At 36.4% G+C, this 19,154-nt stretch overlaps 1 protein-coding gene across 6 annotated transcripts in view; it reads left to right on the top strand.

Annotated features, from left to right (window-relative positions):
• Positions 1–19,154, top strand: part of PTPRK (protein tyrosine phosphatase receptor type K) — a 612,566-nt gene that overhangs the window by 127,827 nt on the left and 465,585 nt on the right. For all 6 annotated transcript variants that reach the window (XM_070795548.1, XM_070795550.1, XM_070795547.1 and 3 more), the window contains exon 2: positions 14,623–14,745. In XM_070795548.1, the coding sequence (XP_070651649.1) occupies positions 14,623–14,745 (123 nt within the window). The remainder of the gene's footprint in view (positions 1–14,622; positions 14,746–19,154) is intronic.

Genomic DNA, 19,154 nt, shown 5'->3' with positions numbered 1-19,154 from the left:
AGAATGGACTGGTTGGATCTCCTTGCAGTCCAAGGGACTCTCAAGAGTCTTCTCTGACACCACAGTTCAAAAGCATCAATTCTTCAGCGCTCAGCTTTCTTCACAGTTCAACTCTCTCATCCATACGTAACCACTGGAAAAACCATAGCCTTGACTAGACGAACCTTTGTTGGCAAAGTAATGTCTCTGCTTTTGAATATGCTAATTAGATTGGTCATAACTTTCTTTCCAAGGAGTAAGAGTCTTTTAATTTCATGGCTGCAATCACCATCTGCAGTGATTTTGGAGCCCCAAATCTTAGCAATATGTAATAAGAAAATATAATGTGGGAAAGCCTAGAAAGAAATATACACCAAAATGTTTGCACTGATTCTTTCTGGTTGGTAGGAATATGTGTGAATTTTTAATTAAAAAAAAAAACAAACAAAAGACAAAAATCTGATGTGTATTAGTGCTTACTCTGCGTTGTGAAGGCTTCCCTGGTGGCTCAGTGGCAAAGAATCTACCTGCAATGCAGGAGACACAGGTTCTATCCCTGGTTGGGAAGAACCCCTCGAGGAGGGCATGGCAACCCACTCCAGTATTCTTGCCTGGAGAGTCCCATGGACAAAGGAGCCTGGTGGGCTACAGTCCCCTGGGTCACAAAGAGTCAGACATAACTGTAGTGACTTAACATGCCTGCACGCATGTGCTGTGAACTGTGTTAAATATTTTATTTCATGTTAACAATAACTGTTGGCTTTACACTTTGTATTCTTACCAAATATTTTCATTCATCCCTTCTGAGATCCATAAAGCCTTTCTGAGTTTGTGAATTCTAATGCATCTAAAGATTGCAATTGCAAAAATGCATATCAAATTGTGCATATAGTAATTTCCTGTTACTGATATCTGCTTGAAGCTATCAATATGTAGAGAATAGTTTTGATCATAGGACTGAAATAAAGCTGCTCTCAATTTTGGAGTGGAAACTTGAACAGTCTCCTCCTTTCTCTGTGAGAAAATACATGTTTATATATTCTGGTGTATAATGTATACAATCATGTTGACTGGTTTAGGTCTGACTTTTCTCCATGGTAACATTGAGCTTTGAGGGGAAAAAAGATATGCCTGACATCCTGGGTCCTTAGAGAGATTTACTTTGTGTCTTAAATGTTTGAGAAGAGGAGTGTGTTCATTGGTTTTCTTTGGAGGCTGTGGTTGTTATTGTGATTATAAATTTAAGTCTGGGAAGAAAGTTTTACCACTGAAGTCTCAGCCAAGTTAGTGATTGGGCAGGAAGTCAGCTCTCCTGCCTTCAATTACTTACTCTGCAGTTCCCTTCCCCTGCGACTTCTACATCAGTGTTTTATAGTACTATAAAATTTTATTCTTTGACTCACACAATTCTCACTTCACCCTTGGAGGTGTAATTAATGCCATTGGGTCAGATTCAATAGTCTTTCACTCACTGAGCTTTTGTGGTCTTTAAAGAAATCAAAGATATCCAGTTCAAGACTGCATTTAGTAGACATTGCTGCAGCCTGAGGCAAGGCCACATGCCAAGTCACTAGCTTTTAATGACTTTTAATATTTTGGTAGAAATAATTTTTCTTGAAAACATGGCTGTGTTATAGCCAATATCTCCACAGCAAAAACAAGTGTTTTGTTCTGTGTTTACAAGATGCTTCAAATACATGAAAAGCACATTGCAGTATGCAACCTAGGCAATCCCTTTTATGGACTACTGAAGGGAGGGTAAGGATGGGATGCAGAATCTTATACATGGATTATGCTCATCATGTGGGGGGATTCTTGGTTATAGATATAATCGCAGCAAGGAGAAGGTTCCTAGTCTCATACATTTCCCTTTAGATGTGGCAGTTAACAGGTTAGAGGTTAAAACTTGTTGATAAAGAATCTGAATGCTTCTTACTTGTGTTAAAACCTCCTGTGTATATATCTGGGCAATTCTTACAGTGATACAACCTCATATGATACATGGTATCATGAATGGTTGGCCACTTGATATGACTGCCACTTAGATTGAGTAGGGTACAGATTCCACTATTATATCCATGTAGGCCTCACCTTAGTGGTCTCTGCCACTGCATCCCTCAGCTCTTCCTTTGGACTTTCAAGCTCTTAGTCTTTAGTACAGCTCCCCCACTTCCACTGCTCCCCCAAGTTGCTTCTGTTTCTTCCCCAAGAGATGCTTTCATTCCTCTGAGTCTCTGTCACACGGTGTCTGCAGCCCAACAGCCCTTCTCCCTGTTATAACTCACTCTATGGAGCATTTCCTGAGAGAACTGTAGTCAAATACACCTACTTGGAGTATCAGCTGATTGCTTGCTCTAAACCATGATTGTCATGCCTCAGTTCCTCCAGCTCTACTTCCTCCATGCATCATCTTGGTTTAACTAGAATACATGTTAACATCTAACTTGTAGAATAAAATTAAACACAAAATTGAGAGATAAGATCAGGGGTTTGAAAGGTACTTGAAGTTGGAAGATATTTTCCTATTTCTTCTAATAAGGTTATCATGTGATTTCACTAGTTGATTGAATTATATTCCACTAGTTAAAAATGCTGTTTCTTGAAATAGATTTTATTTTACTAATATCAGATTATTAGAAGAATATAATATTAAAAGTAGTAGCCAGATAGTTATAATCATAATCCAAGCATTTCATATGGAAATACTTATATGTCTGCATTCTCTGACAAAGTTATCAACCCATCCTTTGAAGATAAAGTAGCATCAAAAATGCTTTTGACATGTTTAGCTCTCTATTACGTTGTAATCTGTTTTGCAAACTGGTTGTATCTTCAGGTGAGGCCTGAACTTACTAAAGTGGTAAGTGGAAAGGATCTATGTTTTATTATTAGATGTCAGGAGAATACTAGAAAGTTATACTCAAAGCTATTCTTTTAGATAGTTTTATTTTGGACTGATTTACAATGCTATTGCTGCAATCAATCTTATCCTGAATGGTTTATCATAAACTGTTTCTTCTTATAAGTAGTTTTTCTTTGTTTTCCCAATCTGGATAAATAGCCAGTTGAAAGAACTGGTGGTTATGGCAGGATACTTTTATATCCTTCACTGCCTGTGACCCCAGTTCTTCTTTCCATTTGTCAACTGATTCAACATTTTTTTTTTACCTCTATCTTTGAATCTTTTTATTGTCTTAACATTTGCCAAATAATTGCTAGATTATGTCTTGCCTCTTAAAATGTACTCTGTCTTTATCTTCATAAGTTGATAGTATTGAACATTTATGATTTTCATGTGAATTAAGTAATAAAATACCTTACTTGTGCTCATTAGTGAAAAGTTTCTGGTTTTAGTTGTGAATAATTTTTCTGTAAATGCCCTCCAAATTTGAAGGTAATCTTTATTGTCTTTGGATGTTATTGAAAAGACCCATACATAATTTGTTTCACTCTTTTGGAAGTTGGTTGCCCTAGCTTGTTTTGATATTATAGAACTCAGGAGGACTGCACATATGTGAACATTTTTGTAGGGTAGATTTCAAGAAGTGTTATTGCTGAATTGAAAGGCAAGTGATTAAAAACCAAATTGCACCCCCCTTCCCCCACCAAAACAGTGCCATTTGCCCTCCTATTTTTAACCCATGCAATGTCAACAACAGAAGAGCCTGGTGGGGCTACAATCCATGGGGTAGCAAGAGTTGGACATGACTTAGCAACTAAACCACCACCACCAAGTATTATTAATCCTTGAAGATTTTGCAAATGATATGGAGAAAAAATTCTCAGTTTTGTTGCAGTTTGCCTTTACTCAAATAGTGAGGATGGCAAACTTTTCTTAAGTTTACTGAGACATTGATTAGGGGCAATTTGTTTTTATGAATTATTTGCTAGGATAACCATGTCCTTGTTAGCTTTACATTGTAATAATGTCTTTTATTTTATCTATTTTTAGAGCTTTGACAGTTTCAAAATACAAGCTACGGCTTGAGGTGAGAAGTGAGGCAGTAAAGCTGTCCTCCTGCACAGCAGATACCAGACTTCAGATGCTATCTCCATACTGTCACTGCTTTTAATCTATTATTCAGATCTGTATGCCAGCTCTTCACCCCCTCATATTTGAAAATAAAAATTTTCCAGATTTTTTATGGTTCATTATGAAGAAGTGTGTTTGCCTTTTATCTGTAAACTGTATAGTTCAATGGTCATTTACAGTTTAAAGTTGGTCATTACATTATAGAGCAAAAACTGGAGGGAAAATTAAACATGTTAAGTAAATGAGATATAATGCTTCAGTCAATCATGTGAATTTGATGAGACAAGGATATTTCAGGTCTGTAGGTATTTTTATACCTACTATTCTTGGAAGCCAAGAGCCCCTAATACCAATGGAGTCTGCAACAAAAGTTAACTTCCCTGTATGAAATTATTCTTCCAGGTCCTTTCTGTACTGAAGCATTTTTTTTATATTTTTGAATTTCATCTGAAATTCTAATATAGGCAGAGTCAACATCTTTAAAATATTTTTATTATATAAGAATAGTTGAATTGTGGTAGTTTACATTTTAGAAGTTCTACTAAGGAGTAGAATCAGTGGTGGTATGAATTTCTGACATATAATGGAATTTTTTTTTTTTATCATATAAGCTGCTTTATCTTTTTTACAAAGGCCCAGGAATGATAGGATATTGTTGTAAGCTTGTTTGTTTTCTAATCCTTCAAATTTTGGTCATGTTACTTTAAAAGTATCCTGTAAATATAAAACAATAACAGGAATCTCAGATGTTTTCCTTACTGAAACCCTAACTTAATGATGCCTTAAATGTGTATAGCATGTGGATTTACTATTCACAGGATATTGTGGAGAGATTTTCAGAATTAATTGGCACAGTATTCCTATGTAGTAGGTGGAAGTAGAAGCCAAACTGGCTTTTTTTTTTTTTTTTTTTTAATTGAAATGAGAGAATAAGGATATAGGCAGGCCTGAATCTCACTTGGTAAAGCCCTATGTAAAAACCTTATTCATCGTTCTCCCAATTATGACTCTCTTCATTAGGTTAGAATGACAATTGACTTACACGTTGCTTAAATGTCTGTGTTGAGCATTGGTTTTTGCTGGTTGAGAGATCTTTACTTTATGTGGTGATTCCTCTAAATGGTTGCCGTATGCACTGTCCTGATAAAGAAAATTTGAGCAGAGAAATTCATTGTAATACAGGCCTCAACACTGACTTGGTCAGAAGTTGATATATTTAAAGGCTAGTGAAAGTCTCAGCAAAACATTGGTTAAAGCCCAGATTGCTTCCTTTATGGGAAAGGGGCAGAGATCTCTGACAAGGTCTCTTAACATCACTCAGTATTAATATAAAGATTGCTTGTGTTTGGGTGAGTGGCTTGTTTGCTGGGAACCTGGTAAAAGGCCAGACTGACTGTTTATATGATGCTTAGAATGAGAGAACTGGTTAATACATTGGAAATCAGTAATTAACATACTGACTGAAATGATGATATCCAGCTTTTTAAAATTCTAAATAAAGGAAATGGCAGAAAGAACCATAAGTCTTTGCTCCTTAGAATGTTTTAAGAATGGTGGAAAATCCAACATTCACTTGTACAACTTCTCTAGTACACCAAGTCTAGAAAGATTTCAGTAGTTAAAGGGCTTCGTATTAATGAAAAAGAGAAAGTTTTCTTTTTACTTTCAGGATGCATTTTAATTACTAAATTAGTTGGTTATCTTTTCTTCAAAGTTTATTTCTGCCTTACACAACTGAATTGTTAAACTTCTTCAACTGAGAATATTTAAGATTCCTTTGCCAATATGATAAAAAAATTTAATTCAAGGCCATAAGGCAGATCTTTGCTATTCCTCTAGAAGGTTGGGTTATGGAGTTCCGTTTTACATGGCTTCAGCATTTTGCAGAACTCCCTTCATAAATGAAAAATGATCCATCACCCATCATGCTTGAGCTGAGTCAGGAGCCACTGCTGAAATAAGCCAGAATGTGTCTGATATGGGTGAAGTGTAGCCTACCAGGAATCCCTCCCTGAGAAACAAAACAAAGAAATGTTTAAATGTGAGCTTGGATGGTTTCCAGTTTTACCAAAGTGTAACTGTGGCTTCAGTTGTGAATTGTATTTTTCAGTACATTTACTCTCTATTACTTTGTTCACTGAGTTTGTCTAGATTGTGTATCTAACACTAAACAAAAAAGATGAGATTTTACTAGGAGAGAAAAAATTTTACTGGATAAAAAATAGGAGAAGAAACTTGGGTAAATACATTAATATGTTTTGCAAAAACACCTGGTTTCTTACCCTAGAATTCCTGTAAGGGCTACTGCAAAAATTGCCAGAACAAATTGCTTTTGATTTATTTTAATGTTTTTAAAGAAGAAAAGTCACTTGTTTATACACGTTTTACGGAAGATGAGGTGAAAGTGAAGGTTGCCAAGCGAGAGTGATAGGATAGTATCATATACTTTCTTAGGCGTCAGTCGCTGTATTGAAATAAAATTCTTTGCTGAAGTTACTAGTTAATCAGACTTCTCTGATAGCTCAGTTGGTAAACAATCTGCCTGCAGTGCAGGAGACCTCGGTTCAATTCCTGGGTCAGAAAGATCCACTGGGGAAGGCATAGGCTACTCACTCCTGTATTGTTGGGCTTCTCTTGTGGCTCAGCTGGTAACGAATCCACCTGCAATGTGGGAGACCTGGGTTCAATCCCTGGGCTGGGAAGATCCCCTGGAGAAGGGAAAGGCTACCCACTCTAGTATTCTTGCCTGGAGAATTCCATGGACAGAGGACACCACTGAGCAACTAACACTAGTAAGGAGTCTTTCCTATTGCTAGCATCAAGCCTAAGGGACTTTGATATGTAATGTGGTTCTAAGTTTACTACATTTTATCCATAAAGGTTGTAGCACCGCCACACCATTACATGGGTAGGAAGGGTAGGTGCTGCTCTCTTTGTTGAGTAATGGCTTGAGGTTGTGCTGAAAATATCTAACAACTCTTCATTTTGAGAAGCCATTTATTTTCATGGTTGAGAGTAAAGAACCTGTATTCAAACCTGGGTTCAAATCCTGACTCTGATATTTACTTGCTTTGTAACCCTGGGCAATTTTATTTTTCTCTACTAAGAGGTACTTTTCATTAATATGTTCCTTTTACATTTTAATAAAGCTCTTTTCATCTGTGAAATCATTTCTATGGCTGTTTGGCATGTAATCATCCATTAGCTCCATAATGAGGTTGGACGAAGTCACATATGTACTGTCAGGGCTGCCCAGGTCTCCAAGGCTTATTTTTGGAACTTCAACTTGTACCTGAGACCTGAAAATTAGGAATGAAGACTTGGATTATGCACGTCTGACTTCTGGGTACCCTTCCACAATGGACATGTGCTTGGGTATGTTTGAGACAGAGGATTGGAATCCTATTTTCTTTTATCTACTTCCTTGATTCACACAATTACTTTTAATTTTATTTCATTTATAGAAAAAGCACCAGACCAGTGATCCATAAGAGGAGATAACAAATGATTGAGTGAATAAATGTATTTGGGTTCACACACATTATGTGTTTAAATATTTGCATGCAGGTATGCATGAATATGATGGGTCATAATGTAAAATATATTTCCTTTTGTCATCTTAAAACCTTGAAGCCCAGAAAGGACCTTGAAAGTGTTTTCAGCTCTTGAATATTCTCACTTTCTGATTTAAACCACTGTCCAGCCAGACAGTCTGATTTGCTTTTAGACATAGTACTGTCATTCAGACCCCATTTCCAGCTTCAGTTTCTTGGCTGCTGCCTACTTGGTATAAGGGAAAGAAAATCAGGTCATATGGAAGTGAGCAGGTCTTTGGAGGAGAAATCAAAGATCTTTGGTTGAAAGCTTTAAACCAGACTGTGTACTACCTGTAATTTTCAAGAATATTTAAGATCAGAGTGATCTAATCCAGGTGTTGATGAACTATGGCCTGCAGGCCAAATCCAGCATGCCAACTGTTTTTATACCTTTTTTTTTAATTGAGAAAAAAATTTTTTTTGGCTACTTCTTGTGGCATGTATATTCTTAGTTCCCCTGCCATGGGTTGAACCTGTGCCCCCTGCAGTGGAAGCACAGAGTCTTTACTGGACCATCAGGGAAGTCCTGCCATCTGTTTTTGTAATAAAAGTTTTGTTTGAATACAGCTGTACCTATTTGTTAGGTAGTCTCTGTGGCTACTTTTTGCTGCAGTGACAACAGTTATGTAGTTGTCACAGAAATGATATGGCCTGCATAACCTCAAATATTTATTAATTGGCTTTTGATAGACGAAGTTTGCTGTCTTAATCTAAAGGAAGGTTATTTCCTTACTGAAAACATATCTGATGAATATTCAGAGAAAACTGGTTATGGTAATATAATATTTTCTTTATGGGGACTCTCTTTAGTCTTTCTGGGTAAACTGTGTAGAAACTATAAGTTTCTTTCTTCTGCTGTTTAATATGTGCAGGAGTTTGCCTCTGTATAGTGTATATACAGAATACATTGTTAAGAATGGAACATGAAAAAATAAGGGTGCTGTTAAAAAACTTGTTGAATGTTAGGGGGTTTATGTGTATTATCACTAATCCTCATACAACTGTACTGTAACTATTATTATCTTGATTTTATTGGGAAGGAAATTGAAACTCAAAAAAATCAGATAGCAAAGCTGTGTATGTGCTCAGCCGTCTCAGCATGCTTCATCTAGAAATGCTGTCTCTTCTTCTACCGCATCATGACAGTATATGCCAATTTGTTAAATTCCTCGTGTGTGCGCGCGCGCGTGTGTGTGTGTTCAGTCACTCAGTCATGTCCAGCTTTTTGCGACATCATATAGAGTGTAGACCTCCAGGGTCTTCCGACCTTGGGACTTTTTCAGGCAAGACTATTGCAGTGGGTCGCCGTTTCCTTCTCCAGGGGATCTTCCTGACCCAGGAGTGGAACCTGTGTCTCTTGCGTCTCCTGCCTTGGCAGGTAGATTCTTTACCACTGTGCCACCTGGGAAGCCTTGAAGTTGAGGAGATTTTAATATTGCTTCTCTGCAAAGATGGAGGGAAGTAAAATTGGACTTATTTTTCTATTCTGGTTAATTTAGTCTTATTAAAGGAAGATTATTTGGCTAGTAGTATAGCATTTGCTTCAAAACAGACAATTTGAATAAAAGTCTTACTAGCTAAATAATCTTGGATTATATATATTATACATGTATTCTTGGCTTGAAGTGGTATTAGATAATTTATGGGTGTGTTTGAAATGAGCTCTTGAATCATCATTGAGTCATTTATATCTATCAATAAATGATGGGTTTGAATTTCCATAAATGTATTTCAAGTTCCTTTTCCTTTATGGAAGAGCTAGGCTGAAATAATATTTTCTTATACTAATTAACTACTAGCAGGGCAAAATATATGTTTTTCTGGATCTGAAGTTATTACCTTTAACCTTTTTTCATAAATTGTCTTTAGATCCTCTTTGTTATTGAACCAGAGCAATGTGTTAAGTATAAGTGACTCATACTTATGAGCTCGAAGATATTCATCCTTTTCATCTATTTGGATTTTTTTTCCTATTTGAATTTCTGTACGTAAATTGAGAACAAGCATTGCTTACCCTTAGGTTGGAGATAAACTTCCTAAACACTGATTATGATGTGTTGATTCTTATTTTGTACCTTCAATATTCCAAAAAGTTGAACGGGAAAAACAATCTATTAAGATATCCCAGTAGGTTTCAGAGGAAATATGAACTTTATTTAAAAGCATCAATTTTTATACTTTTCCAATAATCTGTTTTTCTGGAAATAGACAATGTTGCCTCAGATTATAAGTGGAATTACATTTAAGATATTCAGTAACAAGTTACTTTTCTGTTCTTCTGAATTTTTTTTTTTCTGTGAAACATATTGGCTTCTTTGTAATGCATTTTGGGGCTTATACCAGTAAAAATATATTATGGTTTCGATTAGCATAGATACAGATCATCTATTCAAAGCTAGTTTGATTTAGTATTGCATGTGACCTAATGTGACACGTATTACCCTTTCTTTGGAGGATAGATTGTTTCTTAATGGAGGAAAGATTATTTCTTAATGGAGGGTTGATTATTTCAAAGTTGGTGGTCACTTACATGAGCAAATTTGTGTATCACAGTTTAATTCACAATTGGAAAATATTAATTTGTCCATTTTTGAGGGTCATAAACAACAGTATTTATAATATTGCATTTTGCCAACATATTTTATCTAGAACTTTTTCTCTTTTCAGAACCCTGTGTATTCCAACTTAAGAAAATAAAAATTAAAATGGCCTCTATCTTTAGCTAAATGAGGCTTTTTCTTTACAAATAGTAAAGAACCATGAAATATAATTCTATATGTTTCTTGCTATTTACTTCAGTCAGAAAATTAAGACTTCATAGATGCTTTGAAGGGGTGAATGTGGAAGGTCATAGTACAATGGCTTTTGAAAAAATGTCCTCCATAAAATGTTCAGAGTTGTCTGGGGGACTACTGACTTTTTCTTTTTCTCCAACTCAACTTGGTTCTAAATTAACCTGACCCTGAGTTTTATGGAAAGTTTTGATATCAGAAAGTATTTGACTTTAATATTCCTACTCTCAGGCTTCCCCGGTGGCACTAGTGGTAAATAACCTGCCCGCCAATGCAGGAAACGTAGGAGATGCGGTTCAGTCCTGGAGTCAGGAAGATCCCCTGGCGGAGGACATGGCAACCCACTCCAGTGTTCTTGCTTGGAGAATCCCATGGACAGAGAAGCTTGGCAGGCTACAGTCCATAGGGTCACACAGAGTCGGACACGACTGAAGTGACTTAGCACACACACTTTGATTCTTATATGATTTCACAGAAAGGGTCTCTGTTTCCATACTGCCTCATAGAGCCATCACCATCTGTTTAAATAAACACTCAAGAATCTCTCTAAATTCTAGATGTTTAGGCAATATAATTTTCCAGAGAGGAATATTTTAATTTTTTATATTTTTGTATTTAATGTTAGTACACATCCTTTCAGTGGGAATGGAAAGAAATTTAGGCAAGTCTAGATTAGCTTGATTTTTATTTTCAGAGGAACAGCTTGCAATGCCCCACAAATGGGTTGTGCCAGTGGAAGCAGGCCATTGTGTGACACATCTGTACCTTAGCTGGCTGACTGGCATAGAGGAATTAGCAATCTGTGAAATGGCTCTTCAGAAGTAATTTTCCTCCGAGGGTCGAGGAACTTGCGGTTGTCATTTCACTGAAATGGTTTTGCTTCTACTTGCAGTCCTGTCACCAGCAGCAAACACAAAAACTGAAAATGTAAGGTGTTTCCTTGTTCATTTTTCATCCTCTCTGCCTAAGTAAATTTCTTGAACATCATTTCAGTGTTGCCTCCTTTTGTCTAGCTCAGTGGAGCTTTGAGTTTGTACGTTAGGTTTTATTTATGAATTAGAGCCTTGCTAAGATCTCTCTTTTAAATAGGTCATAATACTATATATAAAAATGTCTTAAACAGAGGGACATGTGTGTAGAAGACGATGTATTAAAGAAGACTTTGTTTTTAGTCTAGTGAGCCTTAAAGGTAAACTAAGGTTATGCAAAGTTAGCTCTAGTTACATTAAGTGCTGTCTGTTGTAAGGTTAAACCAAGTTATCTACAGACATTTTCCCCCATTACTCTTTAAACTTCACATAGCTTCTGGAGTGTTATTTTTGTTATCATTATTATTAATGTGCCTTGAACTGGATCATACTCCTGGATGAAACCCTTTAATGACTTCATACAATGATAGACTAAGCCCTAAATATTTTACGGTGTCTGAAAATCTCATATTTAGTTTTTTGTCCCTGAATGCTTTTCATTCTCATTACACAGAATTGAGATTCTTCAGCATCTCCTGTTCCTTTAGATTTGTTATGCCCTTGCTTTTGCTTTTTCTCTAATTGCATTCTGGCCTGGCACATCCTTACTCATTTTTATAGGCATGAAGCCTTCCGAAACCAACTCAGGTATAGGCAGCCAATTCATTTGTCATTTGTGTTCTTTGTGGCTTTGGTCATACTATTATGATCCCTTGTTGTTGTTCTTTAGTTGCTGTCATGGCCAACTCTTTTGCAACCCCATGGACTTTAGCCTGCTAGTCTCCTCTGTCCATGGGAATTCCCAGTCAAGAATTCTGGAGTGGGTTGCCATTGTGTTCTCCAGGGGATCTTCCCCACCCAGGAATTGAACCTGCATCTCCTGTATTGACAGATGGATTCTTTACCACCGGGCCACCAGGGAAACCCATGATCCCTTGTAACATACTGTATTTTATATATATACACTTTCCCACTCATGTCCATCCATTCCATTCATCAGGCCAGGAATAGTATTTTTGGTATTTCTTATTATCTAGTCCAGTATACTGTATTAGTTCTTAACCTTGAACTTCAAAATTCTTTACAAAAAGATTGATAAACATCTTTTGCTGCTGCTAAGTTGCTGCTAAGTAGCTTCAGTTGTGTCCAACTCTGTGCAACCCCAGAGACGGCAGCCCACCAGGCTCCCCCGTCCCTAGGATTCTCCAGGCAAGAACACTGGAGTGGGTTGCCATTTCCTTCTCCAATAAACATCTTTTACCAAAGATTAATTCCTATGCTACCTATGTAATGCATAGATATATTGTACTTCTTAGATTAGAACTTATTGTAAATTACAAAATAAAAAATTATCTTAAAGACAATTCTTTTATCACCCAAGTCAGATGGACCAGGAACTTTTCCTAAGATTCTTGACTAATATGGCAGTGATGTGCAACAAATAACAAGGGTTGACCCACTTATTTTGTATAGCTACACTTAGTTGTTATTGCTAATAAGAATCCTGGAGGCTAAAATTAACAATGGCCATGAAGGACAGCAATTAAGGCCATTTGTCTTCTAAATGTGCCAATGTAGGTTCCACTGGTAGTTTAAATTTATATATGGAAGTCACTCATACTATTACAATGGGCAGTGAAGGCCCTGAAGGTATGTGTTGCAAAGCAGTAAGTCATTTTAGGGTCATGATAGCAAATTATTTGAGACAAACTTTCCCATTGCTATGGAAAGATTCATTTCCTAACAACCTCTTTTCACTGATTAATTTTAAATTAAAAAGTACATCATTTTTCATGACAGCATTTATATAAAGGCTATTTTAGGCGTATTTAAATGACAGTATTGAGACATCAACCTGCTGAAATTTTGTTATTGTAAAGGATTGATGTGGCCCTAAGAGTGATTTGGGGATACCCAAGTCATATTCCACTTTTGATAAAGATTGCTCAGGCCATAGTGTGATCTGAACATTTCTGACTGCGTTTTTTGCCTATAACACTGGCTTGTCTCTGTCATTGGTGAGAAATATAACTTTTATTCTCAAATTGATAAACTTTTGATGAGGGAAATGAATTCTTCATTTACTGAGAATTTATAGGCCTAAAGTTTAACGGCCCCCCTAGCCTGCTTTTAGTCAGAGAATTCAGAGTTTCTTCACAAGGATCCCCATGGAAACTAAACAAAAAAGCTACTTGAAAGGAGACAGGTTATTGGTTTTTCTCATTAAATCCACTGCTGGATTTTCATTAGTTCTAATCCATTTTCATTCAAGATTAGATATATAGGCCAGTTCTGATTTTCATGAATTGAATAAGTGAAATATGTTGAGTTGTGTCTGCCTGTATATGCAGTCTGAGATGCAAAAGTAATTATTCTTCTGCCATGAAATTACCCCAGAAAATAAAGCCAGGAAAAATGACTGATGTAAAGGGGAAAGGCCACCTCCATTTTTTAAAAAAGAGGTTATTAAATAAAGTGAAGGTGCTGAGAGGGATGGTAGGCTAATCTGATCCGGTTTATGCTTCATTCAGTTTTTCCCCACTTTTGTGTCATAATTGTGTATGAAAGTAATCTAAATAAAGTATGGAAGCGTGTTTCACTGACCACAAGCACTTTAGACCTTATAAAAGTTTAAGTATTTCGTTTGCTATTATGACTAGATTTCAAAGTGTTCTTTTAAAGCAAGAAATTTGGTAAAACTTAGATATTGTGGGACTTCCCAGGTAGCTCAGGTGATAAAGAATCTGCCTGCCAGTGCAGGAGCCACAGGAGACCCGGGTTCGATCCCTGGGTGGAGAAGATCCCCTGAAGAAGAAAATGTATACTGGAGGCAGCTCACTCCAGTATTCTTGCCTCAAAAATTCCATAGACAGAGGAGTCTGTCAGGCTACAGTCCCTGGGGAACTTGCCTTATAAAGACAATTTTCACTCTTTTCCTTCCTTCCCTTCCCCTCGATAAAGCTGTTAAAAATTATTTAGATTCCTGGTGGTTTATATAGTTAAATGTATCTTCTATTATTCATATTTAAAAATCTGTGCCTCAGCCTTACTTCTGAGGCTCAAATCAATCTCTTATTCAAACAAGATACTGATAGAAGTTTCAATGTATGTGAACATTTAATGAAAGTAGTAATAGATAGAAATACTGTTTACTATTAAATTTATGAGTACCACAATGTACATTGCAATCTAAGGTGTTTTCCAGCACATCTACTGTTTAGAATATAACAGTAATTCTTCTTTTCTCCTTTAAGGTGGCTGTACTTTTGATGATGGTCCTGGAGCTTGTGATTACCACCAGGATTTATATGATGACTTTGAATGGGTACATGTTAGTGCTCAAGAACCTCATTATCTGCCACCAGAGATGCCTCAAGGTAAGAGTCATTCTGCTTACTGAGGTTGGAAAAGCCCTTTGGAATATGTAGCATTTTCTTATATTAGGTTATAATATAATAATTTGTTATAACAAACTACTGTGGTCAAACTACTTGACCCCATCAAAGACCCTCAATGGATTCTTTGCCTTTTCTTGAATAACTTTATCTAATCCTTTGCACCTCAAGAAAATTCACTGTAATCTTCGTTATCTCTGACCCTGAAAAAAGGTAAGTATTAGTGCTTGTTTTCCTGTTTAATAAAAAAGCAAAATGGAAATAAAACCAAACATAAAAAAATAAAAAGAACATCCAAAATCCTTTCAAAACTGTCTACATTGTGAGATCAGCTCACTTACTACCTCTTCTATTAAATCATGAGATTTGATGTAATCAGACCACTTTAATGGCAGAAAGCAAAGAAGAACTAAAGAACCTCTTGATGAGGGTGAAGGAGGAGAGTGGAAAAGCTGGCTTAAAAACTAAATGTTAAATAACTAAGATCATGGCATCCGGCCCCATTACTTCATGGCAAATAGAAGGGGAAAAGGTGGAAGTAGTGACAAATTTCCTCTTCCTGGGGTCTAAAATCACTGCAGATGGTGACCAGAGCCATGAAATCAGAAGACAGCTGCTTCTTGGCAGGAACCTAGATAAACGTAGACAGCATGTTGAGAAGCAGAGACATCGCTCTACCAACAAAGGTCCATATAGTCAAGGCTTTCCCAGTGGTTGGTTGTGAGAGCTGGACCATAGAGTAGGCAGAGTACCAAAGAATTGTTGCCTTTGAACTGTGATGCTGGAGAAGACTCCTGAGAGTCCCTTGGACACCAAGGAGGTCCAACCGGTCCATCCTAAAGGAAATCATGGCAAATAGAAGGGGAAAAGGTGGAAGTAGTGACAAATTTCCTCTTCCTGGGGTCTAAAATCACTGCAGTCCTAAATATTCATTGGAAAGACTGATGCTGAAGCTGAAACTCCAATGTTTTGGTCACCTGATGAGAACAGCTAACTCATTGGAAAAGTCCCTGATGCTGGGAAGGATTGAGAGCAGAAGGAGAAGAGGGTGTCAGAGGATGAGGTGGCTGGATGGCATCACCGAGGCAATGGCTGTTGAATGTGGGCAAACTCCGAGAGATGGTGAGGGACAGAGAGGCCTGATGTGCTGCAGTCATGGGGTCACAAAGAGTTGGACGCAACTTGGCGACTAAACAACAGCAACAACCAGACTGGAGAAACTTTCTTGTTTCATGGTAGGGAGAGAGCTTATCTCATGCCATTGGCTCTCAGGAGAGACAGGCTAGACAGAGATGGAGATGGAGAGGACTTTTGTGAGTTGACTGTAGAAAAATAAGGCTGAATCCTGCTTTCTTTACCTTGATCCTGTTACATCCTTTGCATTTTGGTTTTGTGAAATAGTACATCTTCTTATTGTTTAAGCCAGTTCAAATTGTGTTTTCCCTTAATTATTAATAACATAGGATCTTAACATATACATACCATTTTGTACACTGCTGCTGCTGCTAAGTTGCTTCAGTCGTGTCCGACTCTGTGCGACCCCATAGATGGCAGCCCACCAGGCTCCCCCGTCCCTGGGATTCTCCAGGCAAGAACACCGGAGTGGGTTGCCATTTCCTTCTCCAATGCATGAAAGTGAAAAGTGAAAGGGAAGTCGCTCAGTCGTGTCCGACTCTTAGTGACCCCATGGACTGCAGCCTACCAGGCTCCTCCGTCCATGGGATTTTCCAGGCAAGAGTACTGGAGTGGGGTGCCATCGCCTTCTCTGATTTTATATACCAGCAGGCTAATATTTGTGTCTTCATTTCCAGACTAGTTTGGAATTAATGTCAACCTCTGTGTGTATATTATTAAATTGAAAAATTGAAACTGCAAATAGAAATTTTAAAATACTTTACTAAAGAGAGTAAATTACTTTCCTATTACTTAGAAATAAAATATGGAATATAATTATGTATAATCACATATATAATATACAATATACTGATATTTAATAATGTAATATATTAATATACTATGCAATAATACATCATCATTGTTTTATAGTATATTATATGTGTTTGATGAGATATTTGCCTCTTAGTAGTAATTTAAATTTTAAAATATAGTTTCAGTGTTTTAATCATAATATTATACACTTCAATTTTTCTTACTGTTTCACCCCATGGTGTACTCTTTGAGAGTAGTGTGAATTAAATCTGCTTTCTACTCTAAATTGTCACTTTTCATGGGTGGGTAGACAAATGGATACTTCTGTAGCTGAGCTGAGCCATAGTTTCCAGAGGAATAAATTGGTACTAGGCAACTAGTACTCTTTTCTTCTCATATTTGACCCTTATGTTGTCAGCAGACTTATTTATTTATTTTTGCATTCTTTATGATTTCCTTTATTAAAATATTAAAACAAAACAGGTAAAACAATAAAATAGAAGCCATGATAATGTTTTATTTGGTGTAGTTAATGACTATAAGGAGGTTTCAAAGAGTCTTCTTAGCTTGCTGCTAATATTCTATGTATGACCTGGGTAGCATGTTCACTTCATGAAAATCCATCCAAGCTATGCTTAAAATTTACTTTTTATTTTTTTTTAATTTTAATTTTACATTGAAATATAGTTGATACACAATATTGAGTTAATTTCAGGTGTACAACAAAGTGATTTAGTTGTACATACACAAATATCTATTCTTATTTAGATTCTTTTTCCATATAAGTTATAACAGAATACTGAGTAGAGTTCCCTGTATTGAAGAGTAGGTCTTTGTTAATTATCTATTTTATATTTAGTAATATATATATGTTAATCCCAAGCTCCTAATTTACTGCCCCCCCACCCCCACACACACTTTACCCTTTGGTAACAGCAAGTTTGTTTTCTGAGGCTGTGAGTCTGTTTTTGTTTTGTAAATAAGTTCATTTGCAACATTGTTCTTTATATTCCACATATAAGTGACATCATATGTTATTTGTCTTTCTCTGTCTTACTTCACTTAGTATGATAACCTCTAGGTCCATTTATGTTGTTGCAAATGGCATTATTTCATTTTTGTGGTTGAGTACTATTCCATTGTACATATATACCACATCTTCTTTACCTATTCATTTCTTGATGAAAATTTAGCTTGGCTATTGTAAATAATGCTGCAGTGAACATTGGGGTTGCGTGTGTCTTTTCGAATTATGGTTTTACCTGGATGTATTTCCAGGAGTGGGATTGCTGGATCAAATGGTGGTTCTGTTTTTAGTTTTTTAAAGAACCTCCGTACTGTTCTCCATAGTGGCTGTACCAGTTTGCATTAGTGTATGAGGGTTCCCTTTTCTCTAAACTCTCTCTAGTATTTGTTGTTTGTGGACTTTTTGATGATAGCCATTCTGACTGGTGTGAGGTGATACCTCACAGTAGTTTTGATTGCATTTCTATAATTAGCGATGTTGAGCATTTTTTCAGGTGCTTTTTGACAGTTTGTCTTCGTTGGGGAAATGTCTGTTTAGATCTTCTGCCCATTTTTTGATTGGGTTATTTGTTCTAGACTCATTTAGTTGTGTATTGTAGGTTTGTATTTTCCCTCAAAGGTACATAACCTTATTTTCCTGGTACATTTTAGTTAAAGAAACTTCTGTAATATTTTATCTGCGCTTTCTCTGAGATATATTTAGACTGAATTTTTATATAAAAGTAGAAGGGGTGGGCTGGGATGCACATATTTTGACTGTTTATCATCAGAGAACAATCAGAAAGATGTTGATTTATGGAAATGTTACCATTGTTAATTACCATTGAAGATGGGTAATGAATAGCTGAAGAGTTACTGCTCAGATGACCTTGTTGGTTCACCTTTGATGAGCAGCTTAATCGGTGGTTACAGTACAGAATGATGTGCACAGAAAATGAAAGTGTTTGAAATTCAGCCACATCTTTCAATTAATAGGACATTAAGTAATTAATCATGCAGAGGAGGGAAAAAGGTCATGGCCATTTTATTTTTGCAAATGCAATTTGTATTTGGTTTTTGTAGATGTTGAAGGAAAGTATCTATGTATCAGTTCTTCTTTTTCTGTTCTCTTTTTATCATCTACACCACTTTTTTTTTCATTTTCCCTCTGATATTCCTTTAAAATACTCACTGAACATTATTCATAATTTGGAAAAAAGGAGATACTTAGATTTAGCCTATTAAAATTTTATAAATGATCCATTTATTTTAAAATAGACATGTTTATTTTTCTCACTTATTAAAAATGAGAAAACTCAAACATATAGCAGCCCAAAAGTAAGGCTGAGTCTCTGATGCAAACATTTTTTTTCCCCATGGAACTATTTAAAACATTAAAAAAAAAATAGAGTATAGTTGATTTCCAATGTTGAGTTAGTTTCAGGTATATAGCTAAG

This window comes from Bos indicus, chromosome 9 (assembly GCF_029378745.1).
Source record: "Bos indicus isolate NIAB-ARS_2022 breed Sahiwal x Tharparkar chromosome 9, NIAB-ARS_B.indTharparkar_mat_pri_1.0, whole genome shotgun sequence".
In the NCBI taxonomy this organism is placed as follows: domain Eukaryota; kingdom Metazoa; phylum Chordata; class Mammalia; order Artiodactyla; family Bovidae; genus Bos; species Bos indicus.
Note: the sequence above shows the minus strand (reverse complement) of the source record. Positions and strands in the feature narration are given on the sequence as shown.